This window comes from Gopherus flavomarginatus, chromosome 22 (assembly GCF_025201925.1).
Source record: "Gopherus flavomarginatus isolate rGopFla2 chromosome 22, rGopFla2.mat.asm, whole genome shotgun sequence".
In the NCBI taxonomy this organism is placed as follows: Eukaryota; Metazoa; Chordata; order Testudines; family Testudinidae; genus Gopherus; species Gopherus flavomarginatus.
In genome coordinates, this window is record NC_066638.1 from 13113777 (window position 1) to 13138492 (window position 24716).

General features: G+C 51.7%; 1 protein-coding gene across 3 annotated transcripts in view; it reads left to right on the forward strand.

Annotated features, from left to right (window-relative positions):
* PTPRU (protein tyrosine phosphatase receptor type U) overlaps positions 1-24716 on the forward strand; it is a 704694-nt gene that overhangs the window by 139885 nt on the left and 540093 nt on the right. For all 3 annotated transcript variants that reach the window (XM_050932286.1, XM_050932285.1, XM_050932288.1), the window contains exons 12-15: positions 4691-4793; positions 8188-8461; positions 14120-14156; positions 19340-19478. In XM_050932286.1, coding sequence (XP_050788243.1) covers positions 4691-4793; positions 8188-8461; positions 14120-14156; positions 19340-19478 — 553 coding nt within the window. The remainder of the gene's footprint in view (positions 1-4690; positions 4794-8187; positions 8462-14119; positions 14157-19339; positions 19479-24716) is intronic.

The following is a 24716-nucleotide window of genomic DNA, read 5'->3' on the forward strand; positions in this document are numbered from 1 at the left end:
CAGTCCAACAAGAGCTTTTCTGGGCAGCTTTAAAGTGCTGTAGTTTTAGCCTTGCACTGCTGGCCAAGGGGAGTGAGGTCTCCATTTGCCAAAAGCGCCAGGCACATGCTTCGAGAGCTGCAATGGGAGAGGTTAGAGTGGGGATGTTTTTATAGCTTGTCCAGGTTTTGGAGGCAAGCTTTGCAGGCGTTTCCCTATGCGTTAGTTCTTGCCCTCTGAACTCCGCACAGTTGCACTCCTGGGCTGGCATTTTCACAAGACTTTCGCTCCCGGAAGCTCCCATTGGGGCCAGATTGTCAGACCAGTTCAGCAGCTGGTCTGCACCCAACATGTGGGGCTCTTCTGAAACTCTGGCTGCTCGGTTACCTACCTGAGTGGGAGACAAGCTCTTAAAAATCCCATCCCGACCGTGGGAGCTGAGCTGAAAGTTCCAGCCAGGGTGACTAAGGTTCCGGGCTTTACATGCTGAGGGGCAGAAGAAACGGGCCCAATAAGTTGTTCTAAGACTTTTCCCAAAGTTGTTGGGTTTTTTTTGGTAGTAGCATACACAGCACCTCCAGTGTCCCCAGGTCTTGGGGTGGCAGGAAAGTTTTATCTCCACTTGTTTACAAAGATCTTATTTCCTTTGGGTGGCTCCAGCAATGTTAACAGCTCTGAATGGGGTGAGATGTTTCCTAATGGGGGCACAGGAACTGCAGACCAGTGTCACCTGGATCCCCTCCACTGCTAATGAATCGGGCTGCAGACAGTGAGAAGAGGACAGCGGGTCGGAGGACGGAGAGGTTCTCTGTGTCAGCCAGAGGATGTCACTGGGAGATGCAAAATCTACTTGGATGCATTTCTACTCCTCGCAGCAGTGCGAGTTAATGATGAGCCTCTCTCTGAGCCTCTCTGGCGTTCCAGCAGTACAGGGCAGGGATGGATGGAGATGGTGCTGGTCTTGATGGCTGATGGCTCCTGCCAGTGGACCAAACCCGGTGTCCATACTGGTTCTATCGCATCCCTCAGCAGCCCTTGTTACCAGTGAATGTGGGGTAGTGACGCCCCTGAGAGTGGGTGGGCAGCCTCTCCATTGGGCTTCCTCCTCCTTTCTCTGAACGGCCCCAGAGAATGATGCTGGGGAACTGCTGCTCCTCCACCCTGCAGGCTCTCGTATCCAGCATCCCTCGGCGATACGTCTTGCTACCCCTCTCGTTCTGTGTTCATGGAGAGCCTCTCGGGGTGCAGGCACTGGGAACCGCTTCGATCAAATAGCCTCTAGACCCCTCACCTCTGAGACGTCGGCCCCGTTGGCTACCTGAGAAAAGCTCAGCATGGAGTTCCTGGGCCGAATTCCATCTCTGCCAAAGGTTGTGGTCCTGCTAAGTGCGCTGTTATCTGCCTCACCCTGAGGCATGACGGGAGTGGCACTGCCCATCCATGGAGCTGTCTTCTGGGCCGGCGCTGGAGCCAGTTATGTCTATCCATGCTTAGCACTCGCATGGTTTCCCTTCCCTGGAGTATCAGCCGCTCAAGGCCCATGAGGATGGGTTTGTGCTACTGCTGGGGGGCTGAGTCACTAGGACTCTTACACAACTACCCCATGGCCCAGGCAGTTGAATCCAGGGATTTTGTGTAACCAGGCACCTCCTGCGAGTGTGTTAGGAGCTGCAGCAGCTCTGGACAACTCTGCTGAGGGAGGTTGGTGCCCCTGAGGAGAAACAAGCTTGTATCTTCTGGATGATCCCATCACGAAGCAATGACCGCACTTGCTGGCGGGCGATTACAGCAATGAAACAACCACTGTCAATGAGTTGGAAATGCACAACTGAGGGATTAATTGGGCTCCATTAACAAGCCATGCAGTACTTAGGGCTGTTTGCTAATGTCTGTGGGTAACTGTTAACAGCTCTGAATGGGGTGAGATGTTTCCTAATCGGGGCACAGGAATTGCAAACCAGCGTCACCTGGGTCCCCTCCACTGCTAATGAATCAGGGGCTGCAGACAGTGAGAGGAGGACAGGGGGTCGGGGGACGGAGAGGTTCTTGGTGTCAGCCGGAGGATGTCACTGGGAGATGCCAAAACTACTTGGATGCATTTCTGCTCCTCGCAGCAATGCGAGTTAATGATGAGCGCCTCCCATCTGTGCAATGCCTTTCATCCCAAAGGAACCCGACATGCCTCGCACACTCTGGAATCGTGGCAAAGCCTCCCCCTTGTCTCTGAAGTGCTACCGCCTCTGGGCTGGAACGAGGCCACTGTGTCAATAGCACACAGCAGCATGGCAGTTGAGGACAGGAAACAAAGAAGAATATGGTACTAGGGAGAAATAAGAGGTGTAGAATGTAACTGGCTAAGCCTAACACCCTAACTTGTGCAAAGCACTATGGGATTTTCATGAACACGAGCTCCTAGACCTTGTTTTTTTCTTGCCTCATGCAAAAGACAGCACCTCCACAACACCGTGCTTCCGAGTAGCACGCAGCAGGATCCGCTCAATACTAGATGAGTCAGAAAGCCCCCCCTGCTGCATGGATCACCAATCCACTTCCTGAGCAATCTGTTCGTCAGCTCCCATCCATGTCCTGAGCAGGCCCCATCTTTCTCAGCTGTTGTCATTCCTGAATTACACCTAATTTGCATTTACCAGCATCGCCAGCCCAAAGGGGTCAGAAATCGTGAGTCAGGCCTCCACAATCAAGCAATTGCTTTAAACATTGTGAGATTTTAACCGTTGATGATATTGGGTTCTTTGTTGTCTTCTGGTTGCTGGGCCGAGGGGGTCACGTTTTACAGCTTTTCTCGACAGCCAGGAGGGCTAGAAACTTTATTTTTTAATTGAAAGCTGTGATTCTTTTGTCACCCCCTGACTCCAAGAGATGGGGATTTAAGAAAGACACCAGATGCCATGGGACTCATGATAAAATCACCGGAGTTGGCAACACTGATCGAGACTTTAAAACCCATTATTCTCAATGTACTCCACTGCCACGAACATTATTATCCCTGTGACATCCCCCGTGACACACGCACAAGCTGGTCAGGTCACTGGGTGTCTGAGGGTATTGTCTATACTAAGTCCAGACCCCACTTCCATCCACACACACATCAGTCTGACTCGAGTCTGCAAGCATGCAGGACTTGGCTCCTAGGAGCCTGCTGGGGGTAGGTCAGTCCTGCTGAGGCTCAGGTCCAAGCCTTGGCATTTTGCAGTGTGGACACAGTTCAAATCACAGACCCAAGTCAGAAGGGCTGTGTAGTGCAGCATGGCCACATTAGCACGGCTGTGAGACTCGGGTTCAGCAGTTGTAACCCCAGGTTTGCAAAGCAGTGTAGATGCTCAATCACAGGCTTGGAAATACCGAGTGCACAGAGCCAGGTCTCACCGTCGTGGCTCAGTGTGCAGGGTAGACGCGCCCTAACGTGCAACTAGCCCCTCCACACAGTCAGAAAGCAGCAGATTTGTCAGAGCCCTGGAGGTGAAGGGCTGAAGCTGATCACAATCAGCGTGACGCTCAGGGCGTGCTAGGATCTCAGGTGCTGGTTTGGCCCAGTAAAGAGGTGGGGGGTTCTGAACCTCCCCGCCGTCCTGAGGGATTAGTTCCTGAGGTTCCAGACTCACCTCTGTTACAGTGGAAGGAACCCATAGGTATTTGGACATATCTCCAGCACTGGCCTTTGCTCTAAGCCAATCAGCAGGCACCTGGGCTATAGTGCATTGCAAGTGCCCAAACCACATCAGCCCAGGCTATAAGTGGCACTCAGACAGCCCCTTTTATCTATAGCATAATGAATTTCACCTCACAGCTCCCTGTAGAGGCGAGCCATTTTACAGACAGAGAAACTGAGGCACCATGCTTTTAAATGACTGGCCCACAGTCCAACAATGAATCGGTGACAGAGTTCGGAATAGAACCCAGGAGTCCTGACTCCAAGTGCTGTCCTCCAAGCACGAGCATAATACTGCTTCATTTAGTTGCTGTGGGCTCAGGAAGAACCATCGGAGACTTCAGCTAGGGGGACTGCAGGGCTGGACCCTGAACCCTTCGGCGAGACACACATCAAGTCAGTGCAATAGAATCCTAGCTCAAGATCAGGAGGTCTGGTTTGAAACAAACTTCTTGGCTTTGCTTGGACCTCTGTGGATCAGGGCAGGAGCCAGTTTCTCCCAGAAAGACATTACTGTGTAATTAACATCATTCACTTGCAAAAGTTACAAACCTGACTGAAGTTGGGTTGCTACAGTTCTGATATTCTGTTTCTGCGATTAGTACTGGGAGAGAATCAGCATCATGAGGAGAGGAGAGGATGGGAGTCAGGACTCCTGGAGGCTATTCCTGGCTTGGTCACTGACTCCTTGTGCTTGTGGTCTGATCTCAGCAAGCCATGAGCTGCTCTGTGCCTCAGTTTCCCCATTTGTAGACTAATGGTCCTCTGCACAGGAGGACGGTAAACTCAGCCAGTAAAGTGCTTTGAAATCCTCAGATGAAAAGTGTTACAAGTGTGCAAAAATATCATTCATAATGTCCAATGGGAAACCGAGTGCTGGGTCTGCTTAGCTGACAAACACCTAATGCCAGACTGGTCTTTCCGGTAGCCTCTCCCTAGGATGGCCTTGGAACTGTCAGAGCTTGTGCTGGCCCCCTTGGGATGGTACCTCACTGCATGCATGTTCAAAAATAGTCACCCCTGCTTCTGCTTCCATTACAGCTCCCAGCTTCGACTACGGGGACATGCCGTCGCCTCTGAGCGAGTCGGAGAGCACCATCACGGTGCTGCTGAGGCCGGCGCAGGGCAGAGGGGCCCCCATCAGGTAGGGATCCACCCAGACAACATTTAGACTCTTGTATGCAAGGAAGTGCATTCCCTGTGTGTGAGCTGTGTGTGTTCCCTAGGACCTGACCCCGAGAGAAGGCACTGCGTCCACACGAGCTAGCACAGAGCAATCTCCTTTCTCCTCTTTCTAACTTCTTTTCTCTTTCTTTTATATTAAGACCCTATAAAGTCCTGTGGCGACTGATAGCCTTTTCTCTTGCTTCGGGATTCATGGACCATTAAAGACCACTTTGCCACCTAGCCATATTAGCACGAGGCGCGCATGAGTCTGCGAATTCCTGGCAATCTGCTCAGCACCTGGCTGCCTATAAACAGGTGTCACCTTGACAAGGAGGGCAGATTAATAGAAGTGTGCTGTCCCGTGACCACCTGGCTCGGGCCGAGAGGCAGCTGCAGGAGCTCTGTTGTTTGTTGTTCTCGGCTCATCCCTCCACCCAGTGCAGACCTCTTGCTTTGGAAACTGCTGGCTCTAAGGCTTTGCAGTTGCAGAGGGTGAGCCTCCAAAGGTTTGGCTTACGGGAGCCCCCTCAGGTTTGGAGCCTTCTCATGGGTAACTCTGATCCCTCAGCTGCATTGCTCTGAAAACGGAGCTTTAAGTCTCACCAGATGCCACGACTGCTGCTCCTGGCCAGCTTAGCTGGGAGAGGAGCTCTGCCCCGCTGTCGGGTGCTCGGTTTGAGTTCCGGATGGAGTCCAGGGATCGGTCCTGATCCGTCTGAAGCTGTCTGCCCAAGGGCATTCGCCATCCATCATAGCCCAGCTGGGCAAGATAGCGCAACCCGTATTCACACTGGAACCACGCAAACCGTCTTGCTGGTGTCAGTGGGGCTACTCGAGTGAGTAAGTGCTCCCCAAATACAGGCTGCACACACTAGCCTTCAGTGGCCAATATAAACTGGGCTTAGGGGTGCCTGTGCCCCCCGTGACCAGTGCAGGGAAGGGAGCAGGGAGCGATATGCTGCCTGGCAAATCCCTTTGCTTATTTCCCAGAGGCATTGGTACTGATGATGTCTGGGTCGGCGCCTCTGGCCTGTGTTCTGCAGAAGGTGAGACGAGATGATCACAATGGGCCCTTCTGGCCTTGGAATCCAGAAACCTATAAGATCCCCCAGTGAGCAGAATGTCATAGAATCCTAGAATCTCAGGGCTGGAAGGAACCTCAGGAGGTATCTAGTCCAACCCCCTGCTCAAAGCAGGATCCATCCCCAACTAAATCATCCCGGCCAGGGCTTTGTCAGGCCTGACCTTAAAAACCTCTAAGGAAGGAGATTCCACCACCTCCCTAGGTAACCCATTCCAGTGCTTCACCACCCTCCTAGTGAAATAGTGTTTCCTAATATCCAACCTAATCCTCCCCCACTGCAACTTGAGACCATTGCTCCTTGTTCAGTCATCTGGTACCACTGAGAACAGTCTAGATCCATCCTCTTTGGAACCCCCTTTCAGGTAGTTGAAAGCAGCTGTCAAATCCCCCTTCATTCTTCTCTTCTGCAGACTAAATAATCCCAGTTCCCTCAGCCTCTCCTCATAAGTCATGTGCTCCAGCCCCCTAATCATTTTTGTTGCCCTCCGCTGGACTCTTTCCAATTTTTCCACATCCTTCCTGTAGTGTGAGGCCCAAAACTGGACCCAGTACTCCAGATGAGGCCTCGCCAGTGCCAAATCGAGGGGAATGATCCCCCTCCCTCGATCTGCCTGCAGTGCTGTCAGAGTCATGAGCCATCCAGAATCTGCTCCAAAGACTCTGCCAATATATTCAGAGCCAACAAACTCCTTTCCCACCGCCTCATATCTTCCTGCTCTGTGCCATCAGTGCTGAATTCCTGCAAGGGAAACCAGTAACCCAGGCCCCACCTGCCCATCAAACCCCACGGCCTTGCTCTGGCAGCAGGATGTGGTCATTAAAACCTACAACCAGTGGCGGATTAGCCACTGGGCCAATGGGGCCTGTGCCCAGGGGCCTCAGACAATGGCAGGGGAGGGCAGAAAAATGGGTGCCTCTGCGCCCCACCCCGCTCCGCCCACCCGGCATGCCTGTTGGGGAGTGGGGTCGGGGAGTGGGATTGGAGTACGGGGGCTTCCCCTGCTCCCTAGCAGTAATGCTGTGGGGGGAGGGTTAGGGGAAACTACAGGTGGAAGGGGTAGTGAGGGGCACCCCCTTGCTCTGGCCCAGGGCCTCACAAACTCCTAATCTTCCTCTGCCTACCCAACAACACACACTCAGGAGGGAAAAGATTGGATCTGATTAGGCATTATTAAAGAGGTGGTTTTAATAGATCTGGGGGCTGTACGTGTCTGAGTGCAAGAGATCTGCCCGCGAAGACTGCAGTCACTCAGGAACTCATCTCGATATGCTGCTGTTAGTGACCTGAGCTGGGTAATACAGGGATATAGAATGCAATAAACATCAGCTGAGATGGCACCTTTAATTATATCCAGAGTGCATTCCTTCCTGTAGGGGAAGGAGCCTGATTTAAAGGCACTTAGCAGGCTTGGAGGTTGTTCTGCACACAAGAGGTTTTCTCAAGTTGGACAGATTCCTTCCCTGGATTTTTCACGTTGGAATGTGGCTTTTTTAGGACAGTGGTGCAAGCAGGTGCCTTTCCCAAGCTGTTCTGAAACATGATCCTCACAGTAGGTAGACTCCAAACTCACCCTCTTCCTGGGGTTTATGATCTTGGTTTTATTAACAAAGAAATGAGTAAGATAATAGAAAGATCAACATAATCCTGTTCTTAGAGCTCCTCCCTCAAGACTGATCAGCCCACACCCTAGATCCTCTCTCCTCAGCGCCTACCTTACATCCAGATGAAGTGGCAAGTCTCCTGCCTCAATGAGTCAGCAGAACCCATTTAACCCTTTGCCAGCAGGATCAGCAACCACCAATAGAGTAGTGGGGAGTTTCAGGCAAATGCCGCCAGCCAGTTACAGGGGAGTAGGGCAGGGTCCTCAGGCTTAGCTTTGCCAGGAGGCTCAATGCCAACATGCCAGGTGCACTGTGGCCACAATTAATTTGCATAAATGAATGTTCATTTTAAATACATACAGTAAAGTCTTTTCTTTCTTATGGATACAAAAATAATTGGTGTTTGTGCTTCTGCCTTCTCTGCTCAGTGCATAGAAAAACACATGCTGCAGCTAACCAGCTTGGTCCCCAGTCTGGAGTTATGGGCTGAGCCTGTCCCCGGGGTGCATTGTAGCCACAAGCTGCCTTTCTCCTACCACCCGGGCTGATGCCGGGGGCTGTGAGTGTGGTCCTTGCGCTGCCATGAGACAGGAGAGAGGCAGTTCTTCATTTTAAAGCCAAACTCCTTCCAGGCTCACGTCCTTTCTTGTCTCTGCCTTCCCTCCTCCCTGCCTCACGTGTCCAGCACCTACCAAGTCATCGTGGAGGAAGACCGGCCCAAGAAGACGAAGCGGGAGCTGGGGGGCCAGGACTGCTTCCCAGTGCCGCTGACCTTTGACGACGCCATGTCCCGGGGCTCCGTGCACTACTTTGGAGCCGAGCTGCCTCCCAACAGCCTCCCTGAAGCCAAACCCTTCACCGTCGGGGACAACCAGACGTACAGTGGGTACTGGAACCCCCCGCTGGAGCCCAAGAAGGCTTATCTCATCTACTTCCAGGCCATGAGCAACCTGAGAGGGGTGAGTAGCTGCCTGCCTGCCTCCCAGGCTGGGATTGGTGCCAGGGTGTTCCTGAGTGGGAACTGCCAAGGATGCTGACTCGTCTGCTCGGGTGATGGGGGTAGGACCTAGAGCATGTGGCTCGCAGGGGGATGCGTGGGGAATGGGAGACATCCCACACCAGATTTTCAAAGGGCGTCAGCAGCTACATCTTCAGCCTTTGTGCCCAGTTACCTCCTCATTGCAAGGGAGACGTTTTAGTTGGTTGTACCAATTTGAAGTTGTTTTACTGTATGTTCGGGGAGAGTTGCAAAGTCCAAATAAATGTGTTGCACTCCCAGTGGAGGTCATTGTGCTCCTAGGTTTTGTGCTCACCACCCTTTGGGAAGGTGGCCTGCAGGTCAAAATCCAGACAGAACAAAAATGGAAGGGGGCTGGTTTCTTGGATTTGTTTCTCTGAAGCAGCCTCTGAGTCAGACCCCTGTTGTCTCAGCAATCTCCGGGTGAGATCCTGTCTCTCACTGTACGTTTGTTAGGGGGTTAACTTCCCTTATCATTTTCTCAGTGTGTTTGAATATGCAAGAGAACTTGGATTCAAAGAGGCTAAGGCCCTGGTCCTGCCATCTGATCCACATGGACGGATCCTTTGCCCGGAGGGAGGTTGCACCGACATGAAAGGGACTCTACACGGATTGGGCTGTGAGCATCAGATAGCAGAATTGGGGTCCAAGCAGGTTAGAGGTTGAGACTGAGATTTTTCAAGCTCCTCGTGGGAGTTAGGTGCCTAAATAGCTTTGAGGATCTAGACTTGAGTGTCCAAATCCCCTTGGCACCTTTAAAAACCGCACCCTGGAATGTCATATCAATAACACCCAATAAACTCAGGCCACTGCAGGTGTATTTCAATTAGCGTCATGTGCGGACAGCTTTGGCACTACATATTTCATTCCTGACTTGCCTACAAAGCCTCACTTATAACTCCGGTTGTCTTGAAGGACTCCACTGCTCACTCACTTCCTCCCCAGGGAAAGGAGGAGAGCGACTGACCTACCTGGGACAGATGTTACTTACATGGCTTAATGTGTAACCGGGAGGGGCTCAGATGCTACGGGCTAAGGGTGGTATAAGAACCTATGCAGCAAAGAATAGAATCACCTATGGATCCTGTTGTACTGCGCGGATAAAGTCATTTATAAAGGGGGAAACAACTGTGACGGGGTGTCCTAGGAGTTTGCTGCCCCCCACCATTATGGCACACCCCACCCAAACAGAGTGTCCGTTTGGTGAAAAAGAGCACCAAGTTAATCCTCCGGGAACTGCCTAGAAAGGCCACCCAGGATCAGCTGTAGGTAGAACTAATGAGTATCGGTCCTCCAGCGGCTAGAAGGGTTGGGAGCTGGCAGAAACCAATCAGGGCCCAGCAGGCAGGATAGAAAGGGCTGGCTGCTTCTTCCAGGGGCCAATTCTGAATAAAGCTGGCATGAGGTGAAAAGCTTAACCCACGGATCCTAGCCTGGCCAGGCCTAACGCTGACTGTACCTTTTTGTTGAGTCAAAAAAGACTATTTTGCTTAATTTGTTGAGCGTAAGACTCAGGTGGGCCAAGCTGAGTGGAATACAACTTTGCTGTAAGACTGGGTGAGGTTGTTCCATGAGATGCTCTGGTAGCTCAGGTGAGCCCAGGACAACAACAGAAAGAAAATGTTGTCCCTCAAAGCTGTTCTAAAGCAGCATTTTTTGTTGTTGATGTTTGCAAGTAGTTACATTAATTACTTTAAATCACCCAACATTGTAGGAAATCCTAAGATTTGCTTTATAACTTCTTAAAAAGCCTGCTGTCCATTCAGATGGGAGCTGCGTTCCCTCCACCTTTCTCTGCGTCATCACGTTGGCCAGATGGCGCTTCATGTATCAGATGAATGATTATTTAGAGTTTCATTTAAGGTACTTCACAACAACAAAAAAGCTAGGTCAATTTTTTCCCCTCTCACTCGATCTGAGTAGCACCTCATTCCCCAAAAGATCAAGGTGAGTATCAGCGGGAGAATCCAGTGCTCTTTCTTTTTTTTGTAGTGACTGGCTCTGCTCTGTCATTAGAGGGAATGTTGTTTAGGTAACAATGTGATTGTTCATGAGCTCCTGGAGATCTCGTCTGAGGCATGAATTTAGACTGAAAATGTGGATCTGGATAATAATGCTGCTTTCACAGGGCATAGGAGGGTAGTTTAAAGTAGTCCCCTTTACTGGGACAGCTCTGATCAGCAACTTGGTATGCACAGCTGTCCAGAGAGTGATCCTTATCGGGGAGGAGGGGTTGGGAGGCTGAACTGCCATTAAACAGCCCAGTCCGCCCATCCAGATTGCCTGGATGCTGATGCTGCAGCCTCTTGCCTGCAGCTCCCTGCTAAGAATTGCATCATGTCATCTGCAGATCCCTCCTCCTTCCAGCCCTGGAGGAGACCGGGACTCCCTGGGGCTGGCTGGTGAATGGGGCAGGGCAGAGTTTGGGAGCATGGATTCTGTGCACGTCAGCAGGAAATGCGACAGTGATGCTTGTTCTGGTGGTAGCGTCTGACAGCGGCAAAGAAGCGGAGCTCCCCACCCAGGCCTCTGAATCTCAAGCATCTCCTCTCACTTGTGGCCACCGCGGCTCCCCTGGCAGGTTGTTCCAAGCTGACCACATGCTTCAGGAGCCCAGGCTTCACTGCAGAAGCAAATAAGATCTGACGAACCAGAGGTTCTGTTCCCCTTCTTAGCTAATTTCCTTCAAAAAGCCAGCAGGAGTGATTGAAGCTTCCTTGGGAGGCCTTGGTCCTCTTCACATGCTCCAGCTACTCCTATCCTACCTGCAGGGTGAATGAACTATCTAAGACCGAGAGGCCAGTGCCTGAAGGCGCCGTGACAGGGTCCCTCAAAGGACGTGCTAGCTCTGTGCAGGCAGATAGCTGGCTTAGTGCATGCAGCCAGAGGCGACGCACGTGGGGCAGCACGTCCTCTCCCCGCTACTTTATTTGCTGCTTGGCTTGTACTGAGCATGCTCACATGGAATGAACATGCTCTGTAGCACCATTGAAGGCAGTTGCCCTCACTCTTCCCTTCCCTCCACTATCGGCAGGCACCAGTCATCTCTGCATGCGGCTCTCCTGGCTCGAAGTTTCGAGAGTGTCTGAAAGCCACCTTCCTTGTGGGGAAGCTGCTGGCTGTGTGAATCTGTCCTCCTGAGGATTCCTTCACAACTTCTTGGGCTGTCGTTAGCATGGGGACAAGCAGAGTCTGTCACGGAGTCACCGGGCGATGCTCTGGAACTGCTCCCCACAAAGCCAGGCAGGACTTTGGGGAGCCTCCTCTCTCTTGGAGCAGACTTATTCAGGGCAAGAAGCTTACACGTCTTCATCTCCTGGGTCTCTCCTTGGAGCATTCAGCATCCTCTGCCCCTCCGTGCGCTTACCACAGCGAGCCCGCCTCAGCGGGGTCCTGGGGAAGCCACCGGGTCCTGCACCCCCACTTCACAGTCAGACATGACTCTTAGCCAGCCAGTAAAACAGAGGTTTATTCGATGACAGGAACAGGGTCTAAAACAGAGCTTGTAGATACAGCGAACCGGACCCTCAGCCGGGTCCATTCTGGGAGTCAGTGAGCCAGACCTCCAGGTCTGCCCTCCACCCTCGACTCCAGCCAGCTCCAGACTAACAACCCCTCCCAGCCCCTCCTCTCTGCTCAGCCCCTTTCCCAGGCCAGGAGGTCACCTGATCCCTTTGTCTTCAACAGCTTCAGCTGGCACCTTTGCAGAGGAGGGGCCCAGGCCATCAGTTGCTAGGAGACAGAGTGCCAGGCATTTAGATGCACTGTCCCTTTGCTCTTCAGCAATCACATGCCCTTATCCCACCACCTAGATACTTAAGAACTGCATAGGGGACACTGAGGCACCAACACAGTATTCAGAGGAAACATCAAGAACATTCCTAGTTCGTCACAGAGTCTCCTCTCTGGTTCACTCGAACCCAGCTCGGTTGGGGCTGATGGCCCCTCTGCAAGGAGATGGTGGTCTCAGTCTAGCTGCAGTGTGAACATGATGCAAATCCTGCATCTCGGCTGGGATTCTTCTCAGCCACCGCCCCATAGGGGCCACTGAGTCTGAATTGCTCCCACATCCTCAGAAGCTGGTCCTCCCTGTCTGGGTTGTGGCACATGAGTTGGACAGCATGTGGGAAGCTTTGCTCTGCCCATGCCGTACGTGTTCTGTGGTTAAAGCTGGTGTGATTCCATTGACATCAGTGAAGCTGTGCCCATGTATACCCGCTGAGAACCTGGCCATCAGTCTCCTGGGCTGTCAGTCCAGTGCATTTCACCAACACGAAGTTCATCTGCAGGAGAAAACATTTGGCAAACTGGGGTGAGCTCAGAGAAGAGTGATGACAGGGATCAGCAGGCTAGAAGGCCCGAGGGGTTTAGGAGGAAGGATTACAGTGTCTCTGTAATCTAATCTGATATCGTCTGGGCATGGTGGCATCTGAGAATGGCTGAGCAATGACTGAAGGGTGGTTGTAGTGGGACTAGAGACACCACCTTGCAGCCGTAAAGTACAGATGGTTGGAAAATGGATGCTTTTCCCCATGAAAAATTTAGATTTTTCTGCACAAATTTGAATCTGGCAACATTCTGGTGGTAAACTGAAATATTTCAGGAGAAAACTGAAATATTTTGATTGGGAAATGCCACTGCCATTTCTTATGGGAATTGTAGTTCAGATGCCTCATGCTTCCATTCTCACCTATAGGTCAGGCTCCCTGGTCAGACTACACCTCCCATGATACACCGTGGAGGGAGGCAGTCCACCATGGCCATGCTGCATCCTAGGTGATGTAGTCCAGCTGTGAAACAGTGCCCGTGGAAGGGAATGGGCACATGAGGCAACAGAACTACAACTCCCATGAGGCACCACAGCAATATTTCTAAATTGAAATATTTTGGTTTGGAGCCAAAATATTTCAGTTTTCGGATGTTTGTTTTTTTTAGTGAAAAATTTGAAGATTTCCTCAGGAACTGGTCACTTTTTTGCAAAACATTTTGTTCAGTTGAAAACCCATCTTTCCATGCAACAGAACATTTCCACCCGGCCCCATTATAAGAACTCCCCCATAAAGGCTGGCCCAGGGCTATTCTTCTTTGCCCTGTTGAATTCAGAGCCTAGACTCAGTACCAGCGTCACCATCAGATCATCCCGTTTCCCACTGAATGATGGTCAGAAGCCCAGATAATCGGTCACAAAAATCAGAGTGAATTAGTCCGTCTGGGACCCTCCCATCTAGCCCATTCCTGGGGCTCAGTTCAGGGCTTTCCTTCTGCATGGGCTAGAGGCTTCAGTGCATTGTCGAACTCCCTGCGCTTGGGCTCAGAGAGGATAATGCAGGGAAGGCTGATGGATTGACAATTAAACACCAGACATCTTGGCATATCAGGGACACCCACTGTCATAGGTACAGAGTATCCAGGTGTGTCAGCCAGCGGCATATCCACGGTTCATGTGAAAAGGGACCCAGTGCTTCATTGTGAAAAGGCTCAGCAGACTGACTGGCCAAGTTTTAACTAGCTTCGCCGTTAAAAGCAGAGCAATCAAAGAGGAATTCGTTTTCATGTCCCCGCTGGATTCTGAGCCTCCCAATCTTTTCTCTCTCTGCAGGAGACCAGGCTGAACTGCATTCGAATCGCCCGCAAAGGTAAGACTCCCACTGTACCTCCAATCACTTGTGCTCAGCGGATTGGCTTTTCTATTTCTTTGTTGCACTGAGGTTGGGACTACACACACTGGTTTGATATTGTAGGGTTGCTCTTGAATTCCGGGCTGTGAAGAATGTTTTGTGGTTGTGCGGCTGCTTGTGAAGGCTAGGTTGTACATTTTTGGTTTCTTATTGTAGGGTTGATCATGAGGGATGTGCATTCTGGTTTATTATTGTAGGGTTGCTCTTGCTTTTGGCAGTGATTATTTTTGAAAATAAAATTATTATTATGGTAGTACTTGGTGGCCCTGCTCGAGTTCAGGACCCCATTGCAATGGGTGAGAGACCCTGTGTGAAGAGCATCTCCTCTAAACAGATCAGCTGGGGCAGAAAGGAAGTATATTAGCCCCTTTTTCAAAGGCAGGGAGCCAAGGCATCGAGAGCTTAAGAGACTTGCCCAAGATCATGCAATAAGCCTGTGGCAGGTCTTCTGGGTCCTGTGCAAGTGCCTTAAGCTGAAGCCCAAGCTTCACCTCTGAAGCAGCATATTAAAACATTTGTTTTGGAATAAAAATCATATAAAGAGTGATATGTGGGTCTTGGGGGGGGAGCATGTCAGATCTCAGGCCTTCTGACCTTGGCACCATCCCTTTAAAGCTGTGAATATTGCAATTGATCTTGGCTGGTATAAACCATGGACTTGTTTGTCATTGATATAGTCCAGGGGTGATATTAAGCAGGGTAATTGTGTTGCTGGCAGTGACGGGGAGCCACTCTTGTGAGTGAAATTGATTGGGGAAATATTTCAGCTTCGCTCTTTGGCTTTTGGAATTTCAACAAATAACTTAATGCTTTGTTCTTTCAGGGGGATTGAACTTTGGGGCCTCGTGCATTTAATAACATTCCTTGTGCTCGACTAATACATTTGGCTCCCTATTGGATTCAAGGAAGGAGAAAAATATGTGATAAAATAAGCTAAACTCTTGGCTTGATGGGAAATGAAAAATGGGTATTCGTGTGCTTTCGCCTAGCGTAGCATATTAAAAAAGGAGCAGGGGGATTCATAGCTTGGTGTGGAACAATGCAAAGACGAGCTAAGATCCAGCCAGCGACTAGGGGGTTAGCCCTCGGTGGGATGTGTGGGCCTGGCCCATGGGAGGAAAGACCCTTTGTTTGGTCTGGGTTGGCCAGGGCAGCAAGGGAGATGCGGATTCATTGAGGAAGATGGTATGTCCTGGGGCTATTGTCCAGTCCTGGTCAGCCAGCCAGGGATTTGGGGATTGTAGTGGGAATGGGGAGTTCTGGGCCGGTACGTAGAGTGAGAGAAGCGTGAGCCGGATGGTTGTTAAGCAGGCGAAGGGAGGAGGGAGCCATCAGCCATGCCAGGGCCTCCCTCTTTTCTCAAGACCATGTCCCTGTTTTTCTTCCCTCCTCTTTTTCTGCTGAATAAACACCAGGGCACTGAGAACAAAACCTACCCGCTCCATTCTCCCTACAGCGGAGCCACCAGCGGTGCCCATTGCTGCCTCTGCAAAGGAGGTACCCTGCATGAACACTCAGCCCCTGGGCTCAGGGAGGGAGATGCCCGAGGGAGGCCGGGTTTGCGGCCTCTGCTGGGATCGGGGAGAGGTTTAGTGTGTGGGGTTGAGGATCAGCAAGTCTTGGAGTCTGAAAGTGGAGGAGTTAGTAGCTGGGATTGGAGCAGCTCCTGAGATCAGGGAATGTACCCTTGCCTAGTATTGGGGTTGGGCAGCTCCCGTGCTCAGAGAGGGGTGTACTGCCTGGGCATTGATCCTGGCAGCTCCTGGGGTCAGAAAGGGGCGTACTGCCTGGGACAGGGGACGGCCAGCTCCCAAGCTCAGAGAAGAGTGTACTGCCTGGCAGAGAAGATGGGCAGCTCCCAAGCTCAGAGAGGGGTGCACTGCCTGGGACAGGGGACGGGCAGCTCTTGGGGTCAGAGAGGGACGTACTGCCTGGGCATGGATCCTGGCAGCTCCTGGAACTGAGATGGCTACAGTACAGGGCCCAGGATTGGGGATTAGCAGCGATGGGTTATTAGTCTCAGTAGTGACACCCTCGTTCCCACGTTGTGCCTTAGTCTTGTATTCAGTCTCTGTGAGTGGTGCTCTCAGGTAGTGTTCTCAGTGAGACTCGATTTACAGGCTGACTTATAACCGTATCCAGGGGTGGGGCACTATTCCCCTGCCTCCACTTTGACTGCCTGCTTCATAATGGTTTATTAATAATCCTCCTCATCCTTACAAGCCCCCTCTGCCCCTGCCAAGGCGCGGCGGGAGCCATGGAAGTGCAATGAAAATGCAATCATCCCGATAAGAGGCAGGCGTTAAACCCTCATTAGAGGTACAGCAGGCAAACCGTCCCGGGTGACAGCACTGGAGTGGGCTGTGGTGGGCGGGGGGAAGGGGAGATCGCACGCAGGCCTGTCATTGATTCAGCTGGAAGAGGCATCTGGAGGCGAGCGCTCCCCAGGAGAGCAAGAAGCGGCGGTCTGGTGCTTATTGCTGCTCCGTGGGCTCATCGTGCAGGGACGCCCCCGCTCTCCACATTCGCATCCTTCTCATGGCTTAAGAACGCCGCTTGGTGCAAGCGTGGGGAGGGGGTGAAATTCGCCATGAGCTGCACAGAGCCGTGCTTCCTGGACCAGGGCTCTGAAGTGCCGGCACCGGTGGGCCCCCTGCAGGAAGGACGAGAAGGGGGCCTTACATGCATGTACCCCGGCTCTGCCCGTGATCCTGGCAGGGCCAGTTTGTTGGCCTGCTAACTTTGATAGCCTCCTTTTAACCCCACACTAAGCGAGGGAGAGGAGGGAGAGTGCGGCCAGGAGTCCTCCGCAGGACAGAAGCAAAGCACCCCAGGGCTGGGCCAGAGAGTGATACATCATGGAGGTTACACCCCCAGCATCACTGGGAAAAGGCAGCAGGGAGCGTCCTGGCCTTGCCTCGCACTTTCTGTGTGGTGTGAGAGCTACATCAGAGAAGGCTGCAGTGGCTGAAGTGCCTCTGTGTCTGTCCAGACAAGGGGGACTGGAGAGAAAAAGCTTCCGGGAGTTATAGGCTGAGAGAGGAAAGTTCAAATGAAGTGATGGGAGCTGCCAATAGCCAGAATGCAGGGAATGCCTCCACGTCAGGGACAACGGGGGATGGGAAGATGGGCGAATGCTGCAGAAAAACCTTCTGCAGATACCTGATCCCTCAACCGATCCCTCCGTCTGACTTACACACCTTAGCAACTCATTCAGCCTGCCTATCCAGCTCATCCACCCAACCCGTCTATCCAGCCCATCCACCCAGCCCATCCACCTGACCCATCTACCCAGCCAATAACCCGCCCCATCTATCCAGCCCATTCACCCAACCCATCTATCCAGCCCATCTACCCAGTCTGCCTATCCTGCCCATCCACCCAACCCACCTATCCAGCCCATTCACCCAACCCATCCACCTGACCCATCTACCCAACCAATAACCCAACCCGCCTATCCAGCCCATTCACCCAGCCCGCCTATCCAGCCCATTCACCCAGCCCGCCTATGCAGCCCATTCACCCAGCCCGCCTATCCAGCCCATTCACCCAACCCATCCACCTGACCCATCTACCCAACCAATAACTTGACCCTTCTATCCAGCCCATCCACCCAGCCCATCCACCTGACCCATCTACCCAACCAATAACCCGATTCTTCTATCCAGCCCATTCATCCAACCCGCCTATCCAGCCCATCCACGCAACCCATCTACTCAACCATCCATCCAACCCATCTATCCATCCCATCCACCCAACTCATCTATCCAAACCAAATCTGTCTAATCCATCCATCCAACTCATCTATCCAAACCATTGACCTAATCCTTCCATGCAACCCATCCATCTAATCCATCCACTTCATCCATCCAACCAAGTCATCTGCCCAGTTGATCTGTCTGATCACCTGATTCCTCCACCCAACCTGTCCACCTTATCTATTCACCAAACTCCTCCACCCAATCCATTCTCCTAAATAATTCATCCACTTGAGCCATCCACCTAATCCATTTATTTTATCTTATCTAGGTTAGGTATCGCTAAGATGCCCCTCCCCCTGGGATTTAAGTGCCAGGAGTTTGGCCATGTCCACATTTGCTTTCAGTTAATGTCCAAGCTTTCCCAACACAGATACTCATTGAGAACAAACTCCAGAGATGCACAGGAGCATTTGCAGAACATAAAACCTTAAAGCTGCATGCCTGGGACTTTGCACCCAAAGTGCTTCCATGTTCATCCATCTGGGAACAGGAACAATGCCATGTGATTCAGCTGACCAATCCCAGTGAGCCGACTCTGCCCAAGAAGCAAAGACTCTGAGTGCCCTGGCTCTGTGATCGATCCACAGAGGAGACAGTGCAGTTCTACAAAATTAACACAACCGCTGTACGATTGCGGGCAATGAATTAATTTGTGGGGACAGTGATGGGCTTAGCGGGGCGAAGAGAGGAGGAGCAGTAGCGTCTTTCTGACAATAGTCGGCTATTTGATAGTTTGTTGGGGTTACTTCCTTGATGGTTTGTTTGGATCGGAACATCAAATAGCTTTATTTAACGTGGGGTTAGATCAGCTTGTTTGCTAGAACATTAAACAGGCGTCCGCTGTCACGAGAACATTTCCTTCTCTGGCAATGAGGCGTCCGTGCACGGCTCCGCTCTGAATGATGGGGGAGGACGGGCTGTTTGATGTGCCTCGTGTAGGACAGCGCTGGTGAGATGCACCCCCAGCTCAGGGGCAGGGTCCAGATTCCTTCTGCTCCGTTATTGGCTACAAAAGATGCTCAGCCCGCCCCCTCTGGCTCCCAGGTCCCAAGCTATAGGCAGCAGCTGTTCTGTGTGTGTGTGCGCACCCACGTTACCCGTTTGTATGTGTAAGAGGTTTTGTGTGTGTGTGTATGCGCACACGTGTACATTTGCACACAAAATCTGCATGGGGGGAAGTTTTTGCATGTGGGTGAGGTTGTGTTGTGTATGCGTGCGTGTGAGAGAGCTTTTGGCTGTGCGTAGGTGGAGAGGTATGTTGCATATGTCTGCACATGCTGGTTTTTTGCACGTGGGGGGAGGGATCTGCCAAAACCAACTGTCAAGAAAATAGGTGGGAGCTGATTTCTGACCCTCTCCTCTGTGCTTTTCCCCCTCCAGCTGCCTGCAAAGAGAGCAAGCGTCCCCTGGAGGTGTCCCAGCACTCGGAGGAGATGGGCCTGATCCTGGGCATTTGTGCTGGGGGGCTGGTTGTTTTGATTATCCTCCTTGGAGCGATCATTGTCATCATCCGGAAAGGGTAAGGAAATCACTGTCTCCTCATCCCTGGGCTGGTGCCGCAGCTGGCAGCTCCCTCGCCCCCGAGGCCCCTTCCAATCCCCCCAGCACGGCTTCTCTCCCTTTTCTGGGTGAACGTCAGCGTTCAGGCAGTGAGAGACCAGCGACAGCCACATCAGGCAGAGGCAGCAGTGGGGAGGGGACCGAAATCCACCCCTGCAACTGGGCTCAGCCAAATAATGGCCCGTGCCTCTGCAAATCCCCTTCTGCTCTCACCCCCAGCTCCGCAACGCCCCTCGGCCCTGACCCGGAGCCCCCTGCTCCTGCAGTTGTGCCCCACTGCAGCTAGCTGGTGCACGTCTCCTCTGGCCTGCCTGCCTCCCACTCCAGCCCCTCACCCCCAGATCTGCCCATTCACCTCTCTCCCAACCCACAGCCACCCTCCCCCACTGTCCAGTTTTGATCCTCTCCTGAGCAAATTGGGTCAGTGTGTCCCACAAGGCTTGGATTTAAGCAGTCCCAGAGATGTGCGGCTTGGGCAGCATAAAAGCACTGCTTCCTTCAAGGAGGCTGGGCAGGGTTGTAGAGGCTCAGGGGAGTGGGCTGAGCAGGCCAGTGATAGGGTGTTTTGTGACTGTGTCAGAGGCTAACCTAGGTGCCTAGGGGATATTCGACAGTCTTGAGGGGTCTGATTCCCCATTGTCTGCCCTGCACATTGAAAAAACCAGATGGTGACACCAAATAAACCCGTGAGTGTGGCGTCCAACCAGAAAGGAGCAAGAGCCTGGTGCCGGCGCCTGTGCCCTGAGCATGCTGTGCAGCCCCATTGCACCCTGCCCAGAGCAGGATCCACTTCCCCAGGGGACAGGAAATGCTGGGAGTTGGTCCCTCTCTTTGCTGCTGCTTCAGGCAATCCCTTTTCTCTCCACCCTTTCGCCGCTCCCCTTAGGTTTCTGGATGGCTAAGCCTGGCCCCTGGGATGAGACCTGAGAACCAGCAAACTCGTTCCATTAGTAACTGGCGTCGCAACAATAAGCCAGGGCACTGGTGCGCCTGCCCCCACAATGCCCCACGTTAGCTACTTCTCTCCAGCCTGCTCTGCCACGACAGGGCTGATCTGTGCCCTGTCCCCGCCATCCGTCCCCCAGCGGGCAGCCAGCAGAAAGCCTGCTGCTAACGGCTCCTTTGCCTAGGAGGCAATGTTTCATAAAGGGCAGAGGAGGCCGCTAGCTAATGCAATATACATGAAACAGACAGTGATAGACACTGACCTCCTTCCCCACCAGTCTGGGCTGCAGGGTCCATGACGAGCCGCTGCCCACAGGAACGCTCTCTGAGAGCGACCCGAGCTAGCTTTGGTCTAGCTAGCACCAGTAACACTAGTAGTGAAGCCTCAGCAGCCCAGGCCCTGGGGTATATATTCAGGCAGCTAGCTCGTCCTGATGTAGCTTCGCCCGCTGTTCTTATTGGCACTAGATCAAAGCCAGCCCCTATATGTACACACATGCTGCAGCCAGGCCTCTGATTGCAGTGTAGACACATCCTGAGAGTGGGGAAAACCATTCCCCTGCTCTCAGCAAGGCAGCATTGTACTGTGGTTAGAGGAAGGGACTGTAAGTCTGTTTACTGGGGGTGGATTATTAATGTTGTTTTTCATTGCTGGCTTTGCAAAGCACACAGAGGGCAAGTCAGGGTCCCCATCTCTGTCACCCCAAAGCTCTCAGCTGGGCCTACCCTGTGGTCTCTCCAAAAGGTTGGGACTCGGCTATAAAGAAGATGCCACGTTGACTGTAAAACCATATTGAGAAGTCATGATCTCGTAACATTGCTCCCCGATGACAGGACTGAGGTCCCCCGTCTTCACTGGGATGCACAGGGGTTGAGCCGTAGCCCAGCGAGACGTTGCAGATAGTGGTTCCAGGCAGCCAGAGGTCTCAGCTGAGAGGCCAAGGCACCATGGGGCAGGAAGGGGAATGGAGGAAGCCGAGGCCCCGAGTTTGTATCGGAATGTCACCTCTGCTGGGATGTACTGCGCAAGGCTCAGTGGTATCTGACCCGTTCTGCGTGAGCGGGTGTTGGAGGAGGCTTGGGGCTCTGGCAGCCTTCCTCAACGCCAAACCACCATCCCCGGGAGGGAAAGGGATTGCAAGGAAGGGCAGTGGAGGAGGAGGAGGAGTCCTTTATGTCTGTGTCAGATCTCCCACTTGGCAATTTCTCTGTATCATAAAGAGTTAAAATTCCATGAGCTCCCACCCCAGGGCAAACAGGCAGAATGGCAGAGGGATGCTAGGAGATTCCTAACCAGCCTGACTTGTAATGAGAGAGAGCATGGGCCTGTGGGGCCACATCTAGCATGTTCCCCCATGTCCTTGGCTAGAGCAGTGTAATTCCCAGCAGCAAGAGTTCCTGACCTTTTCTTAGCCACACCAGAAATCAGCGACGCGGAGCTTTACCCAGTGAGGAGTTTCCACTTGGCCTTGGGAGTGCACATCCTGCTCTTTGTAAATAATTATACAGAAAGGGAAGGGGCATTAGCATGTGTGGTGTAGCCTGATTTGGGGTGGGTTAGTAGGGTTGATGTAATTTAGCCACTTAATTTAATTTGATTTGATTAATTATTTTAATTAATTAGTAATATTAATAATTATTGGATATTAATTAGTATGGGTTTGGCTTGCCAATATGTTTGATCAGAAGATAAAGTTCGTCCTGAATCAGGCTTCACAGAGTTTATAAAAGGAACTTCGGGGTATATGACAGGAGCTTACACTGAGACAGATATAGTCATAAAGACCTTTTCATTAAAATCAATGAAACAATAAGCAAATGTTAAAACAGTTCAAGATTACAAAGTTACAAACTATCACAGTTCTTTAAGAGAGATATTTATGATAATACACTGTTATAAGCTCACTCTGTGTAGTGCAGCAGCACTTCGGGTGTTTTTCACACCTCTGATAGAGGAAGCTTTTGTATGCGTTTTGGTTTTAACCAAAGGACCCTGCTGGGAACATACTAGATGCTTTAGAGGGTAAGAATGAAGCAGAAGGGAAATTAGATTCCTTTTTACTTTCAGTTTTGAAAAGAAATAATACTACGGCCTATTAATAGTGAATAGCCTTCGTAGATGGGTAGCATCGATACGTAGATGGGGGTGGAGGCGATGAAGAGTAGACAGGAGCAGATAGATGGGTGTATCGCCTATCTAATGGTGATTTGTTTCACCTTTTATAGAGCATTATTCGGAAATCCTTCCTCCTATGCCCAAATTTCATCTTTCCCCCACGGAAATGTTAGGGTACACCTGCCTCATAGGCTAACGTGTGTGCGTATGAATGACAGGTATGTACGCATTTGTGGTGTACTTGTTAGATTTGGGGGCAAGAATCCCTTTTTCCACCCTTTACTGTTATTGTTTCAGTTAAAGGTCTCCAGACATCTGCGTAGGTATTTTGTCTGATTATTACTTTTCTGAGTAAGAGTCCCAAAGGTTGCCTTAGCGTCATACAGGATGTCTGATCTGTAGGTATCTTGCATTTCAGCTATTGCAAATCTATAAATCTATAAGCCTATAACATACTTAAATTTATCAAAAAGACATTTTATATATATATTTATGTCAGACAGCTGGCAGATGCAGCAACCACATCAATGGTTAGTCCCCATCAGAATCCTTTAGCCTTGATCTTCTTTAAGGCCAAAGCAGAGAGAGAGCCCCTTTAGCACCAAGGAGCTGCTCAGAGCCATAAAGAGCTTGATCTCCCCAGAGCCAGTGAGTTTCCCACCTATCAGCAGTGTCCACCTGCAAGCCCAGACGCTCCAGCAGGGGAAGGCAGGCACCCAGTGGCACCTGCCCTGCAGCTAGCACTTCTGTGTGCTTGTGGGGTGGAAGGTGAACGGAGACGCTGTGATAGCCCGATGGCCTTCGGTCGCCTCCCCTGGGGGCATCAGTTCACTGCCTAATGCGGGAGGGGAAAACAGGGTCATGTGTTCTGGAGCTGGCAGCAGGGGCAGGAGGGCCTCAGTGAAGAGAGACTCCCAGCCCATGCAGGGTCACTGAACCAACCACAGCTCTTCTGCACAGCTGCTGGAGCGGGCCCGTGGCACCTTGGCGCATTGGGCAGGGGCAAGGCAGGGCAGGGCAGAATCTCTGTATTCAGAGTCTCCTGCAGCCTGAGGTCTTGGCCTCGATCTGCTTTGGTAGGAAAGAGACCAGCGCTAACTGAAGAACACGGGCGTGCCAAGCCGGGCACGGTACATGGAGTTGGTGGTTTGGGAGAGCAAAGTCATGGAGTCTGGAGTGTCACATTTTCAAACTTGGGGGCTAAGTGCTGTTTGAGGTGCCTAAATGGAGCCTCGCCACCTGAGAACAGGGCTTCTTGTGCATAAGGGTCTGTCAATGCCGCCATCAGAGGTGTGGCTGCAGCCTGTGTAGACACACCCGAGCGAGCTTTGCTCTAGCTAGTGCCAATAACAACGGCAGTGAAGCCTCAGCAGCAGGGCGGGGCACTCGGGTATGTCCCCAGGATTCTGGGTGGGTGTGGACAGCCCATGCTGCTGTGGTTTCACTGCTGCTGTTATCAGGGCTAGCTAGATCCGAGCTAGCTCGGGTGTGTCTAAACATGCTGCCCCCACCCCTCTGACTGCAGTGTAGACAGAACTTTTATCACATGGAATCCAAACTATCAGAGGTGGAGGAACCCATGGAGTCTGATTTAGACCAGTGCCAGTGGCTGGTTCTACTCCCCTCACTGTGTTCTCCAGGGCTTTGTCCCGTCTTGACTTCAGTGATCCAAGCAATGATGCTTCCACTCCCTCCCTTCAGTGTCTATCCCACCCTGTGGGAGCTCACTAACTCTCTCTTGACACTGTCCCTAATTATCCTTTGCTTGATTTCTTCTCGTTACTTGGAGTTTTACCCTCTGCCCGTTTCCTCTTTTCCCTTCTCACTCTAGTCCCCAGGCTATTTTTGATGCTGTTCTCTGAACTGCCTTCATCTTGCCAATATCTTTCTGGTGTGGAAGTGTCTAAACACACACACACACCTTGGTGTATCAATCTAAGAAAAAAGGCACAGTAAGAGAAAATCCAGTGGACAGTTTCATTCCAATGTCGACTCGGTTTTGTTTCTCAGGCTACCACTCAGCGATGCAGAGGTTTAATCACTTCTCAGCATCTGCTGGCTTTTTTTAAAAATAAAAATTGATTTTGAATTTTGCAAATCAGCCCATGAAATCGCACTCTCTGTCCCTGTCTCTCG